The 20,682-nt window shown below is 34.8% G+C and overlaps 1 protein-coding gene across 3 annotated transcripts in view; it reads left to right on the top strand.

The window, feature by feature from the left end:
- Positions 1-20,682, top strand: part of LOC136032961 (band 7 protein AGAP004871-like) — a 113,193-nt gene that overhangs the window by 23,183 nt on the left and 69,328 nt on the right. For 2 of the 3 annotated variants that reach the window (XM_065713470.1, XM_065713451.1), the window contains exons 2-3: positions 6,541-6,647; positions 17,028-17,134. In XM_065713470.1, the coding sequence (XP_065569542.1) occupies positions 17,068-17,134 (67 nt within the window). In that variant the 5' untranslated portion in view covers positions 6,541-6,647; positions 17,028-17,067. The remainder of the gene's footprint in view (positions 1-6,540; positions 6,648-17,027; positions 17,135-20,682) is intronic. The other variant, XM_065713461.1, reaches the window with a different exon arrangement.

Here is a 20,682-nt window from a genome sequence, read left to right on the forward strand (position 1 = left end):
GGACTACACAAGGGAAGATTTAAGGGAAATGAGAAGTTTTTGGGAGGATATATTCAAATTCAAGTTCTATTTATTTTCATAAAATAACAATAACAAAAACAATATCCTAAAGGGCTCAATGGCCCGTTATTTGGGAAACGGCATACAATAAATAAAGAATCATAAAACTTGTCATAAACATACTAACCAACATCTAAATATAAATATATAAGGAAAAGAAATCAACTCACCGGCAGTCCCCACGAAACAGCGACCCTCATATCACCCGACAATAAAATACAAATTAAAATTATCTGCGTCATCAAGGATGCAACACCAACAAAACAACAACCAAAAAAAAAAAATAAACCATAAGAAACATTTAATAAGAAGCCTTTAATAAGGCACTTTTCATTTGTATCTTAAAAGAACCAAGTGTTCGTGACTGTTGGATCTCAGCTGGAACCAAGTTCCAAGCACGCCCCACAGTCACAGCCAGGCTGAAGTCTGAACGAACAGAGGGACTAGCTGGAATTATCACATCCTCCCAGTTACGAACCATATACAAATCTACTTCCTCTACTAGTCTGAGCAGTCCCGAAAAACAACATGGGAGATCTCCCTGGAAGTATTGATATGCCAACGAAGATACAGATAAAACATAAATATCTTTAATCTTGAGGACGTCAAGAGGAGCGTCTGTAGCCGACTGGAGAATTCTTGCCACTTTCTCGTGAAGATGTTGAATATGAGCAACTACGGACGGAAATGTGGACATCCACACAGACAGTTGGTAATATACATAAGGGTAAATCAGAGAGAATTATAAAAGACGAAGGACAGGGAAAGGAAATAAACGCTTTAATTTTCGGATGATCCCAAGTCCACGGGAAATTTTTCATTTATTATTATTTGAACATGCCACTTAAATGATGAATTTTCATCCAAACGAATTCCCAAGAATCGCATATATCGATCCGGGGGACGACTTATGAAGCCTCTTGGTGTATGAAGCTTAGTAATTGTGGGGCAGCTTACACCTTACAAGAAAAATAAGAAGGTATGACTTTTTTCCATTTAAAGTTAGTTGATTTATGTCAAACCAAAAGAGTATTTTCTCAGTCTATGCTTGAAGCTTTAGAATAAGGGATTATTTATCCGGAGCTGCAGCACCTAAAGTAGTGTCATCTGCAAATGCTATTAATTCTTCTCGACTATCAGATGTGAACACCAACATACTCTGAGAGTCAGATTTGTGACACAATACACAGCAAACATTGTTAATTGGGGAGTTAAAAAGTCGGTAGAGATCCTTCACATAGATTAGGAAGAGGGTCGGCCCAAGAATAGAACCTTGGGGTACTCCGTTTTCAATTGGAAATTTTTCGTCTGTAAATTCCGTGGCGATAGATCTGTCAGTTAGGTATGACGAGAACCAAGACAATGCTTCCCCACGCACATAAAGATGATAAAGTTTACCGATTAGAATCTTATGTGTTAGGTTTTCAAAAGTTTTTTTTACATCAAGAAAAATGATTGCAGGAATAAGATTAGAATCCAAAGATCGTCGTATAAACTAAAGAAGTCTACTACAAGCATGTTCTGTAGAATAATTTGCGCGAAACCCAAACTGATGCTGATGGAAAAAAAAATTTAGATTCAAGAAATCTCACCAGACGTTCGAACATTGCCCTTTCAAATATCGTAGAGAACACTGACAAAAGAGAGATCAGCCTGTAGTTCCTAGGATCCTTACAGTCACCTTCTTTAAAGAGAGCTATCACACGGGCAATTTTAAGACGTTGAGGAAATACTCCTAGTTGAAATGACCTATTAATGAAATGGTAAATTGGGGTGATAATCGATGGAAGAATATGTTTCATTACTTTAGCAGAAATTTGGTCAAAACCTGCTGAAGAATTCCTTAAATACAAAACAATATTTCCAATTTCCTGCACCATAACCTCCCCGAGAACCATTGATTTCAAGCACGAGGGACATCAGAACTGCTTCCAAGATGGTGACACAGAGGAATAAGATACTCTATTAGCAGTTTTTTTCCCTATCTCCGCAAAGAATTTTTTCATATGATGTCGTATTTGGCCTTTTTCTGTTGCAAGTTGATCCTCTACAATGAGAGACTTAGGAAGACCTTCTGGTTTCATGAACGGCCGACTTACTTCCTTAGTCACGTCCCACGTCTTTTTTACATTTTTACCGCAATCAACAAACTCTTTGTAAAATACACTGTTTTAGCTTCCGCGAACAATTGATTTCAGAAAATTACGGTACAACTTAAATGCTTCTAACTTAGCCTTTTTTGGTCTTTTTTTGTACTCTTTCCGAAGGTTCTGCTTCCTTTTTATTGACTTTAGGACTCCAGATGTTAACCAGGGAGCTACAGGTGTGGATCGTTTTGATCGAGGATTTTTAAAGGATCTTTTAGACAATAAGACGTGAATTTTTCCTTAACAGTGTCATAAAACCGGCCGAATATGTCATTTTGATTGCCTAAACTAATATTTTATGGTAAAGAAAAGTCCCATTTATATGTACCAAGATCTTCTTTCAATATATTCAGCTCCACTGGTGAGCAACTTAATCAGTATGTTTATACAAGGAGCCAATCCGTACGAAATTAGTAAAGACAAGAGATTAGAAGCCTGCCTAGATGACGATTTCGCAAGGTCAAGGTTAAAGTCACCCATCAATATAACTTCATATTTTTCAGTACAAACTTTCTTAAGAATGTCTTCTAATGTTTCAAGAAATTCAGTCGCAGATCCACTTGGAGGACGATATACTTCGCCAATTATTACCCTTTCCTTATCGTTAATTCGAATTTCAGCAAAAAGTGACTCAAATACTTTTTCATTATTTATGCATAAATCATGTCTTAGTACAGCCTGAAAATTATTTTGGATGTTAAATCCGATTCCACCTTTTTTGCCCATCTTGCGGTTAAGAAAAATCGACATATAACCGGGAATATCCAAAAGTACCTGATTATTCTCATTCAAAATGTTTCACAGAGACCGATAAATGCTGGGCACGAATCCCTAATTAATAATTGAATATCGTCGAGCGAAGAATTTAGGCCCTGAACGTTAAAATGCACAACCGGAAAAACATTACCCTACCGAGTTTCAGAGCCCCAAAATCTCAGCTCCTCTACAAACATGCTATCAATAATATTCTCAAAATTTTCATCAAAACTCATATTGGGGGCCTTACCAACCGGATTATTTATAATTTCATTAAAATTAACTCTCTTAAATTCATTTTCATTTAATCTCCCAAATTTTATGTTGGCGTTAATCCCCAACGGACAATCAACTTCAACCATAATTACTTAGCGAAACAGGTGATCGAGAGTCATGCTTTAGTCGCGTGAACACCAGTGACATCAACTGCTTAACATTCCCAAGTAAAAAGACTATGAAACGATTTTGATTATTTTGCTCTGAAACAAAAAAAAATGACAAGTAAAATAGCACAGGAAGGTGTAAATACTGAGGGAAAAGAAAGAAAAATGAAAGGGAAAAATACAATAAGACAAACAACAATAAAGAACAGCATATTTTTTAAATATATAATATATATAGTGGAAGCGAGCACTCAATGATCATGCGTCAGAATCAAAATCAGTACTGGTCGAGGGGAAAACGGGTCGTAGCATGCATTATCAACCTTGATCCACTTGGAACTAGGGGTCTTTTTGGATTCTAGCCATAATCTCCTTTTGAACCACCTTGGTGTGAAACAATTTATCGGAGGCAACTTCACCATTTCCTAAATTATAAGCCGTACTCAGAAGTTCTTTCTGACGTTTAGCCAATCCGAATGGAAGGTCAATACTGACGTTTTTCCCCGTATTTCTTAGATTACCAACACAAGCCATAATATTGTCCTTATGTTGAAGATCTAAACCGATACAAGAATAGGGTCCGATGCCGGGTGCGAGTTTTGTCTGATGGGACGTTTAGCCTTACTTCTAAGTCTATAGATAGCCATAAACTTAATATCCCTGTAGTTCCGTATCGACATTTTCTGAAGAAGAATCATTAAAAGTTTCTTCAAAGTTTTCATTTTCCTTGTTGGGAATTCCATGGATAAGAGGATTCTTGCGTTTAGCGTACAATTCGGTTCTTAAACGCTGGTCTTTAATTGCAACAAGTGCAGATTTCAAGCCAGTGTTTTCTTTTTTAAACGCTGCAATCTCCCTACGAATATTTTCAATCAGTTGCTTCAAGTTGTCAATACACTTATCGAAATACTTTTTCGAGACAGACATCGATAATTATATTATATCAGTAATTAATATATTGCTAAATATACGGTACGCTCGCTTCTTTCCTCAAATCATCAAACAGACATATCAAAGAAACTTACAGGCATGGGCCCCTTTCTTCATAAAATCTAAATATGAGGGGCCCCGGAATTAACAGTGCAGTAATTGATACAAAACAGGATTTCGTAGTTAAGAAAAATATTACGAAGTAAAAGAGATGTCTTGCCTCGACGAAAGTTAGTTCAGTACTGAACTAAATAAAAGGGAGGCTTTGAATAGATTGGGATTAAAGCTGAGAATGTGGAGCTATACTGTCCTCAGGCGGCTTGGTAATGCAGTGAGTTGTTAATACTAGTAGTAGTCTACCCCGTGGTGGTTTTACCAATCAAAGACACCAGTTGCCATTCCCAAGACCCTCTTGCCAAAAAAATCAAAAAGTATCCATGTTTTTTAGCCCCATAGTATCAAACAGTCAAAACTTATTGCGTTTAATCTATTAAACAAGGCGAAAAGTTTCCACACTTGACAAAAAGTAATTCTGAATTTAAAGAGATCTAAAAAAAAATAAAAGGATATTTAGCTTTTAATGTGGCCCAATGGCCTAAAAATGAATTTTAACAGGAGATGATAAGTTATAAATACTATATTTATCTGATAATTAGGGTCAGGGGGCAAAAACCTCACCTAAATTAAATAGAGAACACCGTTTCTCATTGGTCAAAATCTTACAGGGTAATGAAATAAATGAAACAAATTAAAAAAAAATATCAGCTGAAAAAATTCACATTAACCTTCCAATCTTCCATCTCTCAATAATTTACGTACCACTGCTACCATTTTCTTAGCCTGGGATACTCCACCATTCAACGTGGCTATAGAACGATTAGAGTCATTAGCCTTATAGCCATCGCAGCCAGATTTGGGATTTGTAAGAAAGAAATACGCGAGTTTATCGGAAAATAATCATACTGATTTAGTGAAGAAGTTGTCGGACTTAGCCAGAGGGGAATTCATTTACCCAACAACCCAAAAGTAAAACAGAAAAACCAAAAAGGGACAATCATCTTAGGGATTCAGGCTAATCACTTATAGTAGCACAATCACATAAAAGATTATCTTACCTTACCGGTCATCATGAGGTGTTGGTTCAACTACCCTATTAACTTCTACCATTAAAAAAAACATATTCATATCTTAATCAAGACAAAACTTACCCAGGGGAAAATTTGAAATTGCTCATGGTAAAAAGGATATGCACAGTTGCAGGATGAAGTGAAGGTCAAACTAAAGGGAACATGGTTAGAGACAACACTTAATGGCTGGTAATGGAAGGAAGTATCTCACAGGAATCGCAGTTTAGAAATGCCAACTAATTAAGATTATCCCAACTAGCCAAAACAATGTGGGTTGAGGGTATGGACTATTATATCTTACATTCTGAAGAGATCAACTCTCTCCTCATCAGTCGGGGGAAGGACCTCAGAAAACTGATTGGGAATACCACAAATTTTTCCCAGGATTTTCCAATCAAACCCGATCTTCAATACAAACAAAATGTTCCAAAGACCAGCGTAGTCATTCTGATTCCACCACCAGATTATCTCTGTTTATTACCTACACTAAGAAGGCATCCTCCTCCCCCTTAAGCACTTTCCTCCTCCTTTATTGTTTCTTCAATATTCGCAATTTTCATAAAATATGATTGTCCGTTGTCACAGACTGAATTTAGGTTTCTTTACTCTTACAAAGGAAAAAATTAAATCGTCAATGAACGGGAACTACATTCCCACACTGGGTTTTTATATTGAAGTGTAAGTTTTTATATTGAACTGTAATATATCAAGCTTTTCAAGAAAAGTCATAAACTTGAAATTTTTTTAACACTTCTTGGCTCACTGTGTCTCACCTTGGTGCGTCCTTGGTGTTGCTTCATCTTCCTAATACAAAGTTTGATGATTATCATCTTCTACGAGGCGACAAAAAAATCACGAGTTTCAGAAACATTTTTATTTGTCAGCCACTCTTAAACTCATTTTCCAATTTTCATGGGTCACTGTGCCTTATCTTGGCACTTACTTATCGGTGCCTCATCTATCTAATACAAGGTTTGATGTTTATTATCTTCTAATAAGCGAAAAGAAAAATCACTAGTTTCATAAACATTTTTGTTTTGTCAGCCACTCTTAACTTATTTTCCACTTTTTTTGGCTCACTGTGCTTCATTTTGACACTAACTTATCGATACCTTATCTTCCTAATACAAGGTTTAGCAAACTAGCAAGATATTTGTAGCACATAAACAAAGGGGAAATGGCAGAAGTTGAAAGCTCTCCTTCAAACGGACTAAAGAAAGTCGAACAAGATTTTGTTTTTGGAGGTAAGAAATGCTTTCTTTACTTCCCGTGTTTAAAAACTAAAGATATGAGGGCACTATTTTATAGTTAAAAGGCTTAGTTTGATTAGTTTTAATAGCAAATGTTTGCTACGAAAACAAACTTAGGGGAATTGAAATCATAGTAGGTACGGTGTCATATTTGTGTGGTTGTGCTGTCTCATACTATAAGGTTTGACATTAACTATATAAACCCAGCTTAAGACAGAGCCAAATGGTTTTTCTGTGTGTGATATTTGGTGTAATAATGTTGAATAACAGAGCGCATATGCTCCAATTGCAAGCAAAAGGTATTTAATAACTTTCACTTTTATGACTATGATACTGAAAAAATTCAATATTATTGAGAATTCTAAGAAAAAATTTCATCAAATGTTAAAAGGTAGTACAAGGTAATCAATAAGTAGCCATTAATACCTGAATTGGCTAAGCGATATCACATATCTTGTAAACATACCATCCTATTCAAAGCTTGGTAGACATCCTTTTGTAATTTATACTGGTACGTTTGGTACTAAAAAAGGCTACAAAATTATTATTAGCATTATCCGTGTAGCGGAGTCGATGACTACATAATTTGCATGCTTCTATTAGAACATAATTTGCATATAACAATAAGGCCTTAATATTCATTCGTAGTAACCAGACCAAATATAAGGCTGGACTTTCAATGTATTTCATACATGTAAGAAGAAAGAATTTAGACAGAGAACAGTTTGAATTGGTTTCATAAAGTTTTTATTTGACAACACATACTACCAAAATCGAATGGTTTGTTTACACTATTAGAACTTGGTAGTGGAGCTGCCATCAGAAATATTAGAAAGACAAGAGTACCAAACGCACCATTATAAATTACAAAAGGATTTCTGCCAAGCTTTGAATAGGATGGTATGTTCGCGAGATATGTGATATCACCAAGCCAATTCAAATTACAGGAGCTGTTATGTTTTGCATAAAATTTTAATATAATGCATATACATAGTTTCAAGTTGCTTTAAATGCAATATTGGAATATATTGAGGATAATAAGTTTAATTGATATGTAACCTAGATCGAAAATGTTTTCTTCTTTGATACCACTACTTTCTCTAGGAGTATTACTGAAGTAGAAAGAATCTTTGGATTCATCTGTTAGTCCTCAGTCAGCTATGATTGCTATGTTGTGGAAACTTGACATTTTGGAAATATTTCTGAATCCAAATAAGTGTTTTCAAAATTTATCAGTGAAAAAGAAAATATATTCTCAAAGAATACTTGATGATATTATTGAAAGATGAATTTACAACTTTGAATTAATGTATATTCCTTATGAGTTGTGGTCCAAACGCATTTAATCAATTAATTGACATACTCATAGAAACACAACAAAATGTTATTTTGGATTTGCTTTTGAACACTACCTTAGAAATTCAATGATGATTCAAGGTAAAAAAGGTAAAGGATACGGTATTAGATTTTACCGGCGGTGCTGATCTCCTACCGGCGGTGCCGATCTCCGTTTCTTGGGCCTTCAGCCAAGAAGTGCAATGGGGGGCTTGGGGCAACCATCCTGTGCTTTCGCACACCCTTACTGTTTACCTTCCCCAGATTTCTCCAGGTACCCATTAGAGCTGGATCAACTCTGGCTAAGCTTACAGGGTCACGCCACTGACCCCCGTCCGAAACTCAATAATTGGGTACGCTAGGATTCGAACCCACGTCCGCTCAGACGAAGGATCCTGAGTCCAGCGCACCAATCCACTCGACCAGGACGGCTCATGATGATTCAAGACTCTATCAAAATAATTTTTTAGGAGAGCAATAAATAAATTGACAATTTAGAACATCCTGTTCAAACATATTCAGATGAATTTCAATTATGATGTCAGTCGATTACTCCTCTCTCTCTTTAAAAAAGAACACTCTCTTTATCGATCATAAGTCAGTTTCATTTCGGCGGTGAGAGAGTCGACATTGAAAAATAATCCTTAAATGTCAACTATGCATGTATATCCTGGGCAGCTAGTAATTCTGTGAAAATTTTATAATTTTAGAAGAATATGATGAAGAGTTTAGTTTATGCGATCCGTGTCACTTGCATAGAGAATATGCAGTATAAACTAAAGACTGTTATTGCTGTTTTGAAAAGATTTGTGACTTTCATAATAGAGGATTCCTATTTTACTATTATCACCGTGAAAAATGTGATCAGTTGGAAAATACCTATCCAGTTATGAATGGAAAGGACCCTAAACGATATTTTTCTTTATTTCCAAGAGACTGGTATCGTTATGGTTATAAATTGTTCTGGGAAAAAAAACATCATTCTCCGCTTCAACTGTTGGAACTGCAAGAGAATTTAGTTTCTACGTCATCGCTCTGAAAACAACTGGTACTTTGATTATAAGCCTACTGATTTTTATTTGGCTAATACAGAAGGTGATTCTCCATTTGGAACCGTTGTGACCTGACGTGACTTTTATCTGAAGGCTAAATGAGGGCTCGCTTCTTTCAGTTGAAAAAACTCATCTTTTAAAATTTAATTTATCTGAAACCTCATTGTAGAGTTTCAAGCGCCTTTTTAATTTTTTTTTTATTTTCCATTGCTGATTCTGTTGTTGGAGAACATAGAGACATTTTTTGAGGGAGATTTTTCTGCGGGAGGATTATCAGGGAGAATTTTTCAAGTGGAGAAACCCTGATTTACCCTGAATTCTTCTACAAAATTTCATTTACTTGTCGTTCTTCCTCTTTGCATGCACAATTTTACATATAGCGAGAATGTTATGGTGGAATTGTTCAGGGGAATTCCCAGCAGGGATAAAAATTTCTGGCAAGATTTTTTCCTTTGAAAATTGTGGCTATTGTTCACAAAGATGCTGCAATGTGGCAACTCCCTTGTTATTGCACAAAATGCTTCTAGTATTTATGTTAATTCATCACTGCTACCCCCCCCCCTTCACCGCCTTAGAGCCAATAATAAAGGTGTATACTGAATGTATAAGTGAGATGAATTAGACAACAAGTCCCAGAAACTCATTTAGTTTTCATCTGAAGGCTCAGTGATGCTTAGAACATTAGGAACATTTTTGTAAATAAGAAGGAAATGTCACTTTTTAGCACCCTTGTGGAAATTACCTACAATTTACCACAAAAATATCTTGTTAGACAACTTGATCCCCGTTGAAAGAAAATTATTCCCAGTAAATTTCTTCCCTCAGGAAATTCTCCTAAATAATTTTCCGTCCCCCGGCAGAAAAAAAACTTGTGAAAAATATCCGTAAGTTTTTAATAGCAAATACTAGCTGTAAGCAATGGATATACTAAAAATTTTTAAAAGGCAATTAAACTTCTAAAATGAAGTTTTCTGATCGCTTTGTAGTTAGAAAGGGAGGGAAATGCCTTAAACGGTGCATGCCAAAACAACCCAACTCCCATTGAAGCTTTAGATAAATACATAATTAGTTCTAAGAGAAATATGAGGGGAGGGTGGAGTAAAACTTAATATATTGCTTGCAAGGGCCGAAGTCAAGATTTTTTTCATGAGGGGAGGGTATTTATCGGTTGGAAGTGTGATAAAAAAAAAACTCTTTAAAATCACATCAAAAATGTAAATTTTATAATTAATCCTTATGATATCTGGGAATAGCTCTGGTCTGCCTGCGATTATGGAAGTAAATAGTAACATTAAACATCAAATGAGCCGAATTTATTCTCTTTTGAAGGAGACTGGCCCTTCCTTATCCAAATCTTCCCTCCATCGTCACAGAAACTTTGGAAAGTTCTCTCTAGACCAGAAATTGAGAGTCATAGTCCTTCTTTAGAAGTTGTAAAGTGATTGGAAACCAGCCAGCCGCGTTTGAGGTTATTATCGAAAAGAGTATTTTTCGGGAGGGCGAACACAGGTTTCTAAAGGCTTATGGGTTCCTGTTGTATATATTCAAAACCATTTGAAAGGGATGGGTCCAGCCAGGATAACTGCCCCAGACACCGCAGCAGGGGCGGGGGCGGTATTTACTTTTTTTCAACTCGTTTTAACATTGGATCACAGTTTTAACTTTGATCCATCTTTTTGATTATATTTAAGTATGGAGGGGGCGTTACGTTCCTCCGGGTATCATCAACCCCAGTAATGGCTCTGTATGTATTGATATCCCCTATAATGCAATTATGGTTACAGCGGTAGCTGCACAAGAAATCTAAAGGTTCCCGAAGGCTTATAAATTTCTATTTTATCTGTTCAAAAACATTCAAGGGGATGGGTACGACAAGGGTAACTTCCCGAGGCACTGTAGTAGGGGTGGGGACCACAGCCCATAGTCACCACAATTTAAAAAAAATGCGTTTAGAAAAAATACACCTATTGAAAAAAAATGCCACATGGCACTGATTTAAAAATGGTAGCCATTATTTCGGTTCGTTTTAAAATAACAGTTTATTGCGAAAAAAAATTTCTGGTGATTTCGATTAGAAATCTGAAACCCTTCGAAAAAAGCTAAATATTTCTCAGGGGGTAATTATATCACACCAAAGGGTCCTAGAAGTTAAGGAGAGGGCTCATTGAAAACAATTTAAAGTTCAAGTAACCAATGCTTGAAAACTACTAAACCTTCCACTTCCCCAGGACCTATAATAACGGAATACAATTAAAATGTACGTGGGAACTAAAAACAATTAGAAACGAAGTCTCAAGAGCTCGTTTAGCTTTCATCTGAAGCTTAGAAAACTAGGTCACTGAAACAAAATCCTTTCGGTATCTTAATCCCTTCCCTACGCCCAAAGGTCTATGAATTCCTATTGTATGTATTCAAAACCTGGGTAAAGCATGAGTAACTGCCTGAGGCACTGCAGTAGGAGATGGGGACCACAGCCCATAGTCACCACAATTAAAAAAATACGTTTAGAAAAAAATACCTATCAGAAAAAATTGCCATCTGGCACTGATTCAAAAATGGTAGCCATTAATTTAGTTTATTTTAAAAATAAAAGTTTATTGCGAAAAAAAGCTATGGTGATTTCGAAAAAAAGTCTGAAATCCCTCGAAAATGGCTTCAGATCAAAAATAAATGTCCATCATTGGAATCAGCATGGTTGGACACTTTTTAAAGGGCCATTACACTACCCATACTATCAACAACAAGGAAGATCACTTTTATGCATGGGTAGCACTGATCTGTCTCTCGGTTTTTTTTGTGTGTTTTTTTTTCTTTTCTTTTTTCTAGCAGGGCTAGAGAGTCATTGAAACATCATAGAGAGTTATGTAATAGCTCATTCGAATGGATATTGTGTTTGCTCGTGCCTTTTTTAAGTCGCCAAAATCAGAGATGAATTTTCAGCATGGATTAAATTGTCTGGCAAGAACTTCCTGTGAAAAAAGTGTGGTTAATGTCCGCAAAGATGCTTCAGTGTGACCTACCTTCATATCGAAGAGATGTATTTCTGGCGTTTACTTTAACGCTTTATTTAACCAAAGTTATTTAATTCATAATTTAATGAAAAATTATTAAGGAGGGGAAGTAGATCTTTGTGAAGGGGTGGTAGGATATTAAAAAAAAGTAAGTTTCAATGACCTAAGTATTTCTCAAGGGTGATTATATCACACTAAGGGTCCTAGAAGATAGGGATAGGGCTCATTGAAAAGAATTTAAAGTTTAAATAACCAATACTAGGAAACTACTAATACCTTCCTCCCTCCCCGGGACCTATAATAAAGGCATACAATTAAAATATACGTGGGAACTAAAAAGAATTAGACAAAAAGCCTAAAGATCTCCTTTAACTTTCATCTGAACTTTAGAAAACTAGGTCACTGAAACATAATTCTTTCAATATATTAATCCCTTCCATACACCTAAGGGTTTACGAATTCCCATTGTGTCTATTCAAAATCATTCAAGGGGATAGATATAACAAGGGCAACTGCCCGAGGCACTGCAGTAGGGGTGGAGACCACAGCCCATAGTCACCACAATTAAAAAATGGGTTTAGAAATAAACACCTATTGAAAATAATTGCCATCTGGCGCTGATCCGAATATGGTAGCCATTATTGCGGTTAGTTGTAAAAACAAAAGTTTAAGTAAAACAGTTCAAAATAGGGATGAAACCCTTTTATTGACAGTGAATAGATATAAAATTATTTAACAGGAAATTTCGAACACATATACAGTGTTCATCATCAGCAGTAAAACTAAAAGACATGAATAAAAATAAACAAAATTTATACCTAATAAACTAATTACATATAGTTTATTGCTCTTATTTTTTTCAATGCAACAGCGGAGGCAAATCTTAACTGACCGCATTTTTAGTATTTGCTCTCCAAAATTCATTGAGGAGGAAGTATTGTTGTTAAAAGAGATTTTAATAAGTAACCATTATCCGGTTTGGTTAATTGACCAGACTTTTTCGAAAAGAAGGAAAAAATTTCTAGAACGATATTCTGGAAACGACAGAAAAGATATATATTTTTTGTTCTCCACCATTTAAGTTTAAAAACTTAAAGAATTTTACAAACTAATGGCGTAAAGGTAGCCTTAAGAGGTAGTAATAGTTTGGCTAGCTTTTTAAATTCTGGAAAGGATTGGATTTCCGTAGAGCAACAAAGTAGGGTTTATAAGATCCTATGTACTTGTGGAAGCTCTTATGTGGGACGTACTAATCAGAATTTAAAAATGAGATTGCTACAACATCATAATTCTATTTCATAGTCTTTAAAGCAAAATACCAAACCTGAAGATTTCACGTCGGCCCTCCCGGAACATATTTTTAATTTTCCAAATCATTTTATTTTATTTGAAAATGTTTCTTTCATTTCTAAGGACCAAGTTTTCTTTCAATTAGGCGCACTTGCTTTATATTATGAGAAGTAGTATAGTAATTGCTGATTTTGTCTCACCTAGATCACCCTATCAACTTACATCATTTTTAATCCATTTTAGATAATTTTAATATCAAATATTGCGCATTTTAAACATTCAAAATGAAAATCAAAATACAAATGAAAACAGAAAATTCAAAATGAAAACAGGTGCTTGGAAATCAAATTTAGTATAATTCTTACACTTTTGACAATGTGGACATTGGTTCTAAGCTCCACCTAGATGACCCCATCAATTTACCCATTTTCAATTAAATTCAGTCCATTTTAAATGAAAATTTCCAGAATTTTACAATTTCCTATCCACAGCTTAAAGATCAAAAAAGGTTTTGTGAAAAAAGAATTTGATGAATTTGTGAAAAAAGAGTTTAATTATATTCCCTTTCTTATGCTACTGATGAAATGCAATAATTTAATATTATTTAATATTTAGTGGATAGTTCGATATCAATATCTAAGTAATTGTTATTATCTTTCCCCTTTCTAAGACCTTCAAAATCATACCTTTATCGAATTTTTTAACTTTCTTTTGAAGATCAGCTACCTTAGAATCAAACCCCTTAGGTGCAAATAGATCAACCATTTCACCATGAAAAATGATTGTCGTGAAAACGATTGTCTTTCCATATTTAGCTGCAACACATCTCATTGCATTAATCAGGGATTCCATTCCAATGTCTAAAAGTTCTTTCTTAAGTAGTTTGATTATATATATTTTACATTTTCATTTTGCTGAAAAGTTTTCTCATTATTAGTTCATTATTAAATTAAATAAATGTCCAAATCGAAAATAATTTATATACGACATATAATATACTATCGTTTCCTTCCGTGATAACTTTTCCTTCTGAAAATATAACGCAGTAAATGGTGTATGTATTAGCAGTTACTTGATATAATAAAAGTTTAAGGTCTATATGAGCAGTTGATTCACTTCGACAAAAAATTAGATTCATTCTTTGAAAAATCAAAACAAAATAAGGGATCTAATGTTTTAAAATCATTGTAACTTACAATTGTTTCATTAACAACATTTTTCTGTTTATATTTTAACTGTAAAAATCTTTGATAAGTGTTAGAATAATCTTCATTAGCATCACTGAAATCTAACATTTATATCCATTTAATCTTAAACAGATTGAGTTTTATCTTTACACCAAAACACACTAGTAGCTGCGCTTCGACTATAGTCACCTGGAAAGTCTAATGAATCTTTAACAGTAGTCGTTATACCCACACAATCAATACTTTCAACATACATTACACGGGGGCAGCCGTGTAATGCCATGGTGGTGTGAAGTATAAGTTTGGGGAACCAAGAAGGGGTTTGCTTATGAAAAACACGAACCAAAGGAGTTCAAGCATAATTATTTATCAAGGAAATGTATAAAATGCTTTAGAAATGATAAAGGGATAATAGAGGGTGCTGTGTGTCAGCCATTGAGTTTTATAAGCTTTGAATTGGCAAGGATCGTCATAATCTAACAATGAAATAGCAGATGACCGCTGTTCAGATAAAAACAGTGGTCATATTTTCAGTTTTTAAATTATTTTTCTTAGAAAAAAATTGAAAAGCCCTTAGATGTTATAAAATGCCCCCCGAGGGCATCACTGGGGCTCAAACATTGTGCCAAGCTGACCTCAGTTCCTGTGAGTCATGAGAAGAAACGCTAATGAAGATTTTTTCTATGTGTTTAAACGATATATTCCAGTGTAAAACATTTTCGCAGGAAAATACCCACAAAATGCCATGTGTGATAATGCCTGCTAGAGTGTGCCGTGTATCAGCCAAACTGTGTCACAGGCTGGGAACTGCCATGGAACATTGCAATATAGCCATGAAGTGGCAACTTTCCGCTGTTCAAATGAAAACAATGGTCATTTTTATTTAAAAAAAAAAAATTGAGAGGAAAGTTGAAAAACCATTATGTGATAATATACCCCCAGACGGTGTCATTTGGTAGTGGTACACTGTGCCATACTAGCCTCAATTGCTAGCAGTCGTGAGAAAAAGCACTATAGGAAGTTTTCTCATTAAGTTTAAATGATCGATTTTAGTGCAAACGAATATTTTTGCAGGAAAATGCCTAAAAAATGCCAGAACTGTGATACAGCATGTTAGCCGGAGTCACACGCTAGCAATCGAGTTTCCTAGACTGTGAATTACGAGAAAATTATACCAGAATAAAATGAACAAAATCTAGTCACATGTCTTTTTCCCCCAATCTCTGTTTTTTAGCAAACTTAGATAATTCTCTAAGAAAACATCTCTGAACGTGTTCTAAGAAGGAACATTTTTCCTAATTTAGGAATAATTTTATATCATTCTCTAAGAAAAGATCTCTAGAAATTCTCTAAGAAGTAAACCCCAAAATGCTAGGACCATATCGCTGAAACGTACTTTGTTTGCTAAAGAATTACTTTGTCTAAGTTTATAATACCCTTCTAAAGCACTTAGCAGGCAGGTCCACTTCAAATATGACCACACTCAAGTGATTGTTTTTTCACTCTGCATCTCAATTATTGCAGCGATAGGAAAGACGTAATCAATAGCTTAATCATTCTAGTAATCAGGACAGGGATTTCTCCGTGGCTAGAATAGGCTATTTAGTAGAATTCATTTCCTGAATCATTATATTAGAATGGGATTGATAATCTACCTGGTAAACGTTCCACTCTATTGGATGGAAATGTCCTTACGAATCCTAATAAGGACGAAAATCATTAGAATATAAAGGCTCCCTTAGAAAAATGTATTAAAAGAACACAATAAAATCTAAAAAAACGACTTGAAAGAAAAAACACATTGAAAGAAAAAGATATTCCCGAAGAAAAAGTGTCTTAAACAAGTATGTAGCACCAATGTGTGTATCGTGAATCCTTAACTTCCCACGTTTTCGTTGTCATTACTTTAGACCCACGTCTGCCCTTGTCCCTCGTCATTACATATCAACCAAGGTTAATATAGTGTCAGATTCCGCGTGTTCACTTTCATTACGTAGCACCACACGTCTGCACTTTCATTTCGTGACACTTCACGTGTGTTCCACCATTATGTAACACTCATGTTTGCACCACCATTACGTAACACCCACGTGTAAGATTGCGTCACTTCTCACCTTTGTACCGGCATTACGTAACTACCAGTGTGATCCTAAAGTAAGGCAGCCCCTGAAGTTTCTTTAAAGACTCTCCACTATGTAAAAATCTTAAAAATCCTGGGACAATTAGTCCACTGAAGGTTTTTTAAACACTCTCTATTATGTAATAAGAAAACCTTATGATATAACAGACACCTGCATCTTTTAGAAAACAATTCCTATGATGAAATTAATACCTGCGTCTTGAGGGGATCACCGTTCAAGTTAAATCATTAAAGGAAGAAAGGAGTAATGCTATGGGTATTGTGGAAACTAGAGTCCTGTCACTGCTTGTGTTTATTTAATTAAATAAGTTTTGATGTATTCTAGTAAATCAAGTTGGTAAGCTTGTTTTTATTTACAGCAAACTAGCAAGATATTTGTAGCACATAAACAAAGGGAAAATGGCAGAAGTTGAAAGCTCTCCTTCAAACGGACTAAAGAAAGTCGAACAAGATTTTGTTTTTGGAGGTAAGAAACGCTTTCTTTACTTCCCGTGTTTTAAAACTAAAGATATGAGGGAGCCATTTTATAGTTAAAAGGCTTGGTTTGATTAGTTTTAATAGCAAATGTTTGCTATGAAAACAAACATATGAAAATTATGGGAATTAAAGTCATAGTAGGTACGGTGTCATATTTGTGTGGTTATGCTGTCTCATACAATAAGATTTTTCATTAACTATATAAACCCAGCTAAGAAAAAGCCATATGGTTTTTCTATGTGTGATATTTGGTGTAATAATGGAGAATAACAGAGCGCATGTGCTCCAATTGCAAGAAGAAGGTATTTAAAAACTTACTTATAAGTAAGTATTACTTACTTTAGTATTAGTAAGTATTAGTATTACTTACTTACTTATAAAACTTAACCATAAGGCCTTAATATTCTTCGTAACAACCAGAGCAAATATAAGGCTGGACTTTCAATGTGTTTCATAAAAGTAAGAAGGTAGAATTCAGACAAAGAACAGTTTGAATTTGTTTCATAAAGTTTTTATTTGACAAGACATACTACCAAAATTGAATGGTTTGTTTACACTATTAGAACTTGGTAGTGGAGCTGGCATCAGAAATAATACAAAGACAAGAGTACCAAACGCACCATTATAAATTACAAAAGGATTTCTGCCAAGCTTTAAATAGGATGGTATGTTTGCAAGATATGTGATATCACCAAGCCAATTCAAACTACAGGAGCTGTTATGTTTTGGATAAAATTTTAATATAATGCATATACATAGTTTCAAGTTGCTTTAAAATGCAATATTAGAATATATTGAGGACAATAAGTTTAATTGATATATGACGTAGATCGAAAATGTTTTCTTCTTTGATACCACTACACTCCAGGAGTATTACTGAAGTAGAAGAAATCTTTGGATTCATCTGTTAGTCCTCAGTCAGCTATGAGAGTGTTAGGATTAAAAAATGGATGGAACTATGAAGCGTAAATTCTTGCGGACACTTGAGATTTTGGAAATTTTCCTAAATCCAAATAAGTGTTTTCAAAACTTATCAGTAAAAAAGAAAATAAATTCTCAAAGAATACTTGATGATATTATTGAAAGATGAATTTACAACTTTGAATTAATGTATAATACTTATGAGTTGTGGTCCAAACGCATTTAATCAATTTATTGACATACTCATTGAAACACAACAGAATGTTATTTTGGATTGGCTTTTGAACACTACCTTAGAAATTCAATGATGATTCAAGGTAAAAAAGGTAAAGGATACGGTATTAGATTTTACCGGCGGTGCTGATCTCCTACCGGCGGTGCTGATCTCCGTTTCTTGGCCCTTCAGCCAGGAAGTGCAATTGGGGGGTTAGGGGCCAACCATCCAGTTCTTTCGCACACCCTTCCTGTTTACCTTCCCCAGATTTCTCCAGGTACCCATTAGAGCTGGATCGACTCTGGCTAAGCTTACAGGGTCACCCCACTGACCCCCGTCCCAAACTAAATAATTGGGTACAATGGGATTCAAACCCGTGTCCTCTCTGACGAAGGATCCTGAATCCACTCGGTCAGGACGGCTCTGATGATTCAAGATTCTATCAAAATAATTGTCTATGACAGCAATAAATAAATTGACAATTTAGAACATCCTGTTCAAACAGATTCAGATAAATTTCAATTATGATGTCACTCGATTACTCCTCTCTCTCTCTTTAAAAAAGAACACTCTCTCTATCGATCATAAGTCAGTTTCATTTAGGCGGTGAGAGAGTCAACATTGAAAAATAATCCATAAATGTCAACTTTGCATGTATACCCTGGGCAGCTGGTAATCCTGTGAAAATTGTACAATTTTAGAAGAATATGATGAAGAGTTTAGTTTATGCGATCCGTGTAACTTGCATAGAGAATATGTAGTACAAACTAAAGACTGTAATTTCTGTTTTGAAGAAATTTGTGACTCTCATAATAGAGGATTCTTATTTTACTATTTTCACCATGAAAAATGTGACCAGCTGGAAAATACCTATCCAGGTAGGAATGGAAAGGACCCTAAACGACATTTTTCTTCATTTCCAAGAGACTGGTATCGTCATGGTTATAAATTGCACTGGTAAAAAACATCATTTTACGCTTCAACTGTTGGAACTGTAAGAGAATTTAGTTTCTACGTCATCGCTCTGAAAACAATTGGTACTTTGATTATAAGCCTACTGATTTTTATTTGGCTAGTACATAAGGTTATTCTCCATTTGGAAACGTTGTACGTGACGTGACTCTGTAAATGATATAGTAGGTTTAATTCAAAGCAATTTACTCATCTTTGCTCTTATGAAAGAGATTATGTGGAACTAGAGTTAAGGAAATCTGTTTATGATGTGAGCGAAAAGTAAACAATTTTAGTATTTCCTAAGATCATCGTTCAGCGGATAATTGAATCATCAATAATCTAAATCATCAAGCTAAATCATCAAAAAGGTTGAACACTTCATTTCCATGTAGGAACTTTGTGTCTGATGCAATAGTCTTTATTTTACCATAGGACTTTTGTCAAACACTGCAGCAATACTAGATTTTTCCAGGTCTTCCAAAAACACTTGATCACACTTTTTAATAGTTTTTTGTTAGAATTTTTTTGCCCAACTTGGATGGACCAGAAAGAAACTATCTGAATGGTGCTTTAAATTGAAATATATATATATATATATATATATATATATATATATATATATATATATATATATATATATATATATATATATATATATTGTTGTCTTCTTCAACAGCTGGAATGTATACAACTGTAAGCAGTAGTTGTCTAATGGACAAATAATAATAATTTCCCTATCAGTTCTACTATGATGTTCAAGAATAACAGCAATTTAGAATAATACATTTTTTCTTTTATTTTTGTAATAATTATAAAACATTTTTAGTCACTATCAGAAAAGTTTCACAGATGAAAATGCACTTAGAAACGAGTCCCACCACCTCTCTCACTATAAGGGCGGGGAAGCTACTGATGGTGGCCAGCCGAAGCTCGAAACCCGTCCTCCTCTTGGACAGGCCCTGGGTATAGCGAAAAAAAAACAATTTTAGAAATACACTTAAACTTTGCCTTATGAACACAGAACATATTGATAAAAAAATCTTTTCCACCTACAATCAACTACTTCTATTGAATTTTAAGGAGTTTGTCCAGACCGAGATGCCATACCCATTGCTTCACTGATTCAATGGACGGAGCCCTCACTGGATATATCACTCCCTTTTTATTACTGCACTCACCCTCCTCAAATTGTGTATCATGTTGTAAAACAGTAAAACCAATGTTCATTAGCACATTATAAAAATTAGCACGCATTAGCATGCTAAATGTTCATTAGCACACTAAAAAATATATTTCTTTAAGTGTCACTTAATACTGACCATTTAAACAATTAAAATCTGCTTTAGAAGCTTTGCCACTTCTCTTTTAGCTACCAATTTTCCTTACTTTGTCTTATTCATACTATCCCAAGAATGGGGTTTGTGAGTTGCTACAAAGAATGCATATTT

This window comes from Artemia franciscana, chromosome 1 (genome assembly GCF_032884065.1).
Source record: "Artemia franciscana chromosome 1, ASM3288406v1, whole genome shotgun sequence".
NCBI classification, from domain to species: Eukaryota; Metazoa; Arthropoda; class Branchiopoda; order Anostraca; family Artemiidae; genus Artemia; species Artemia franciscana.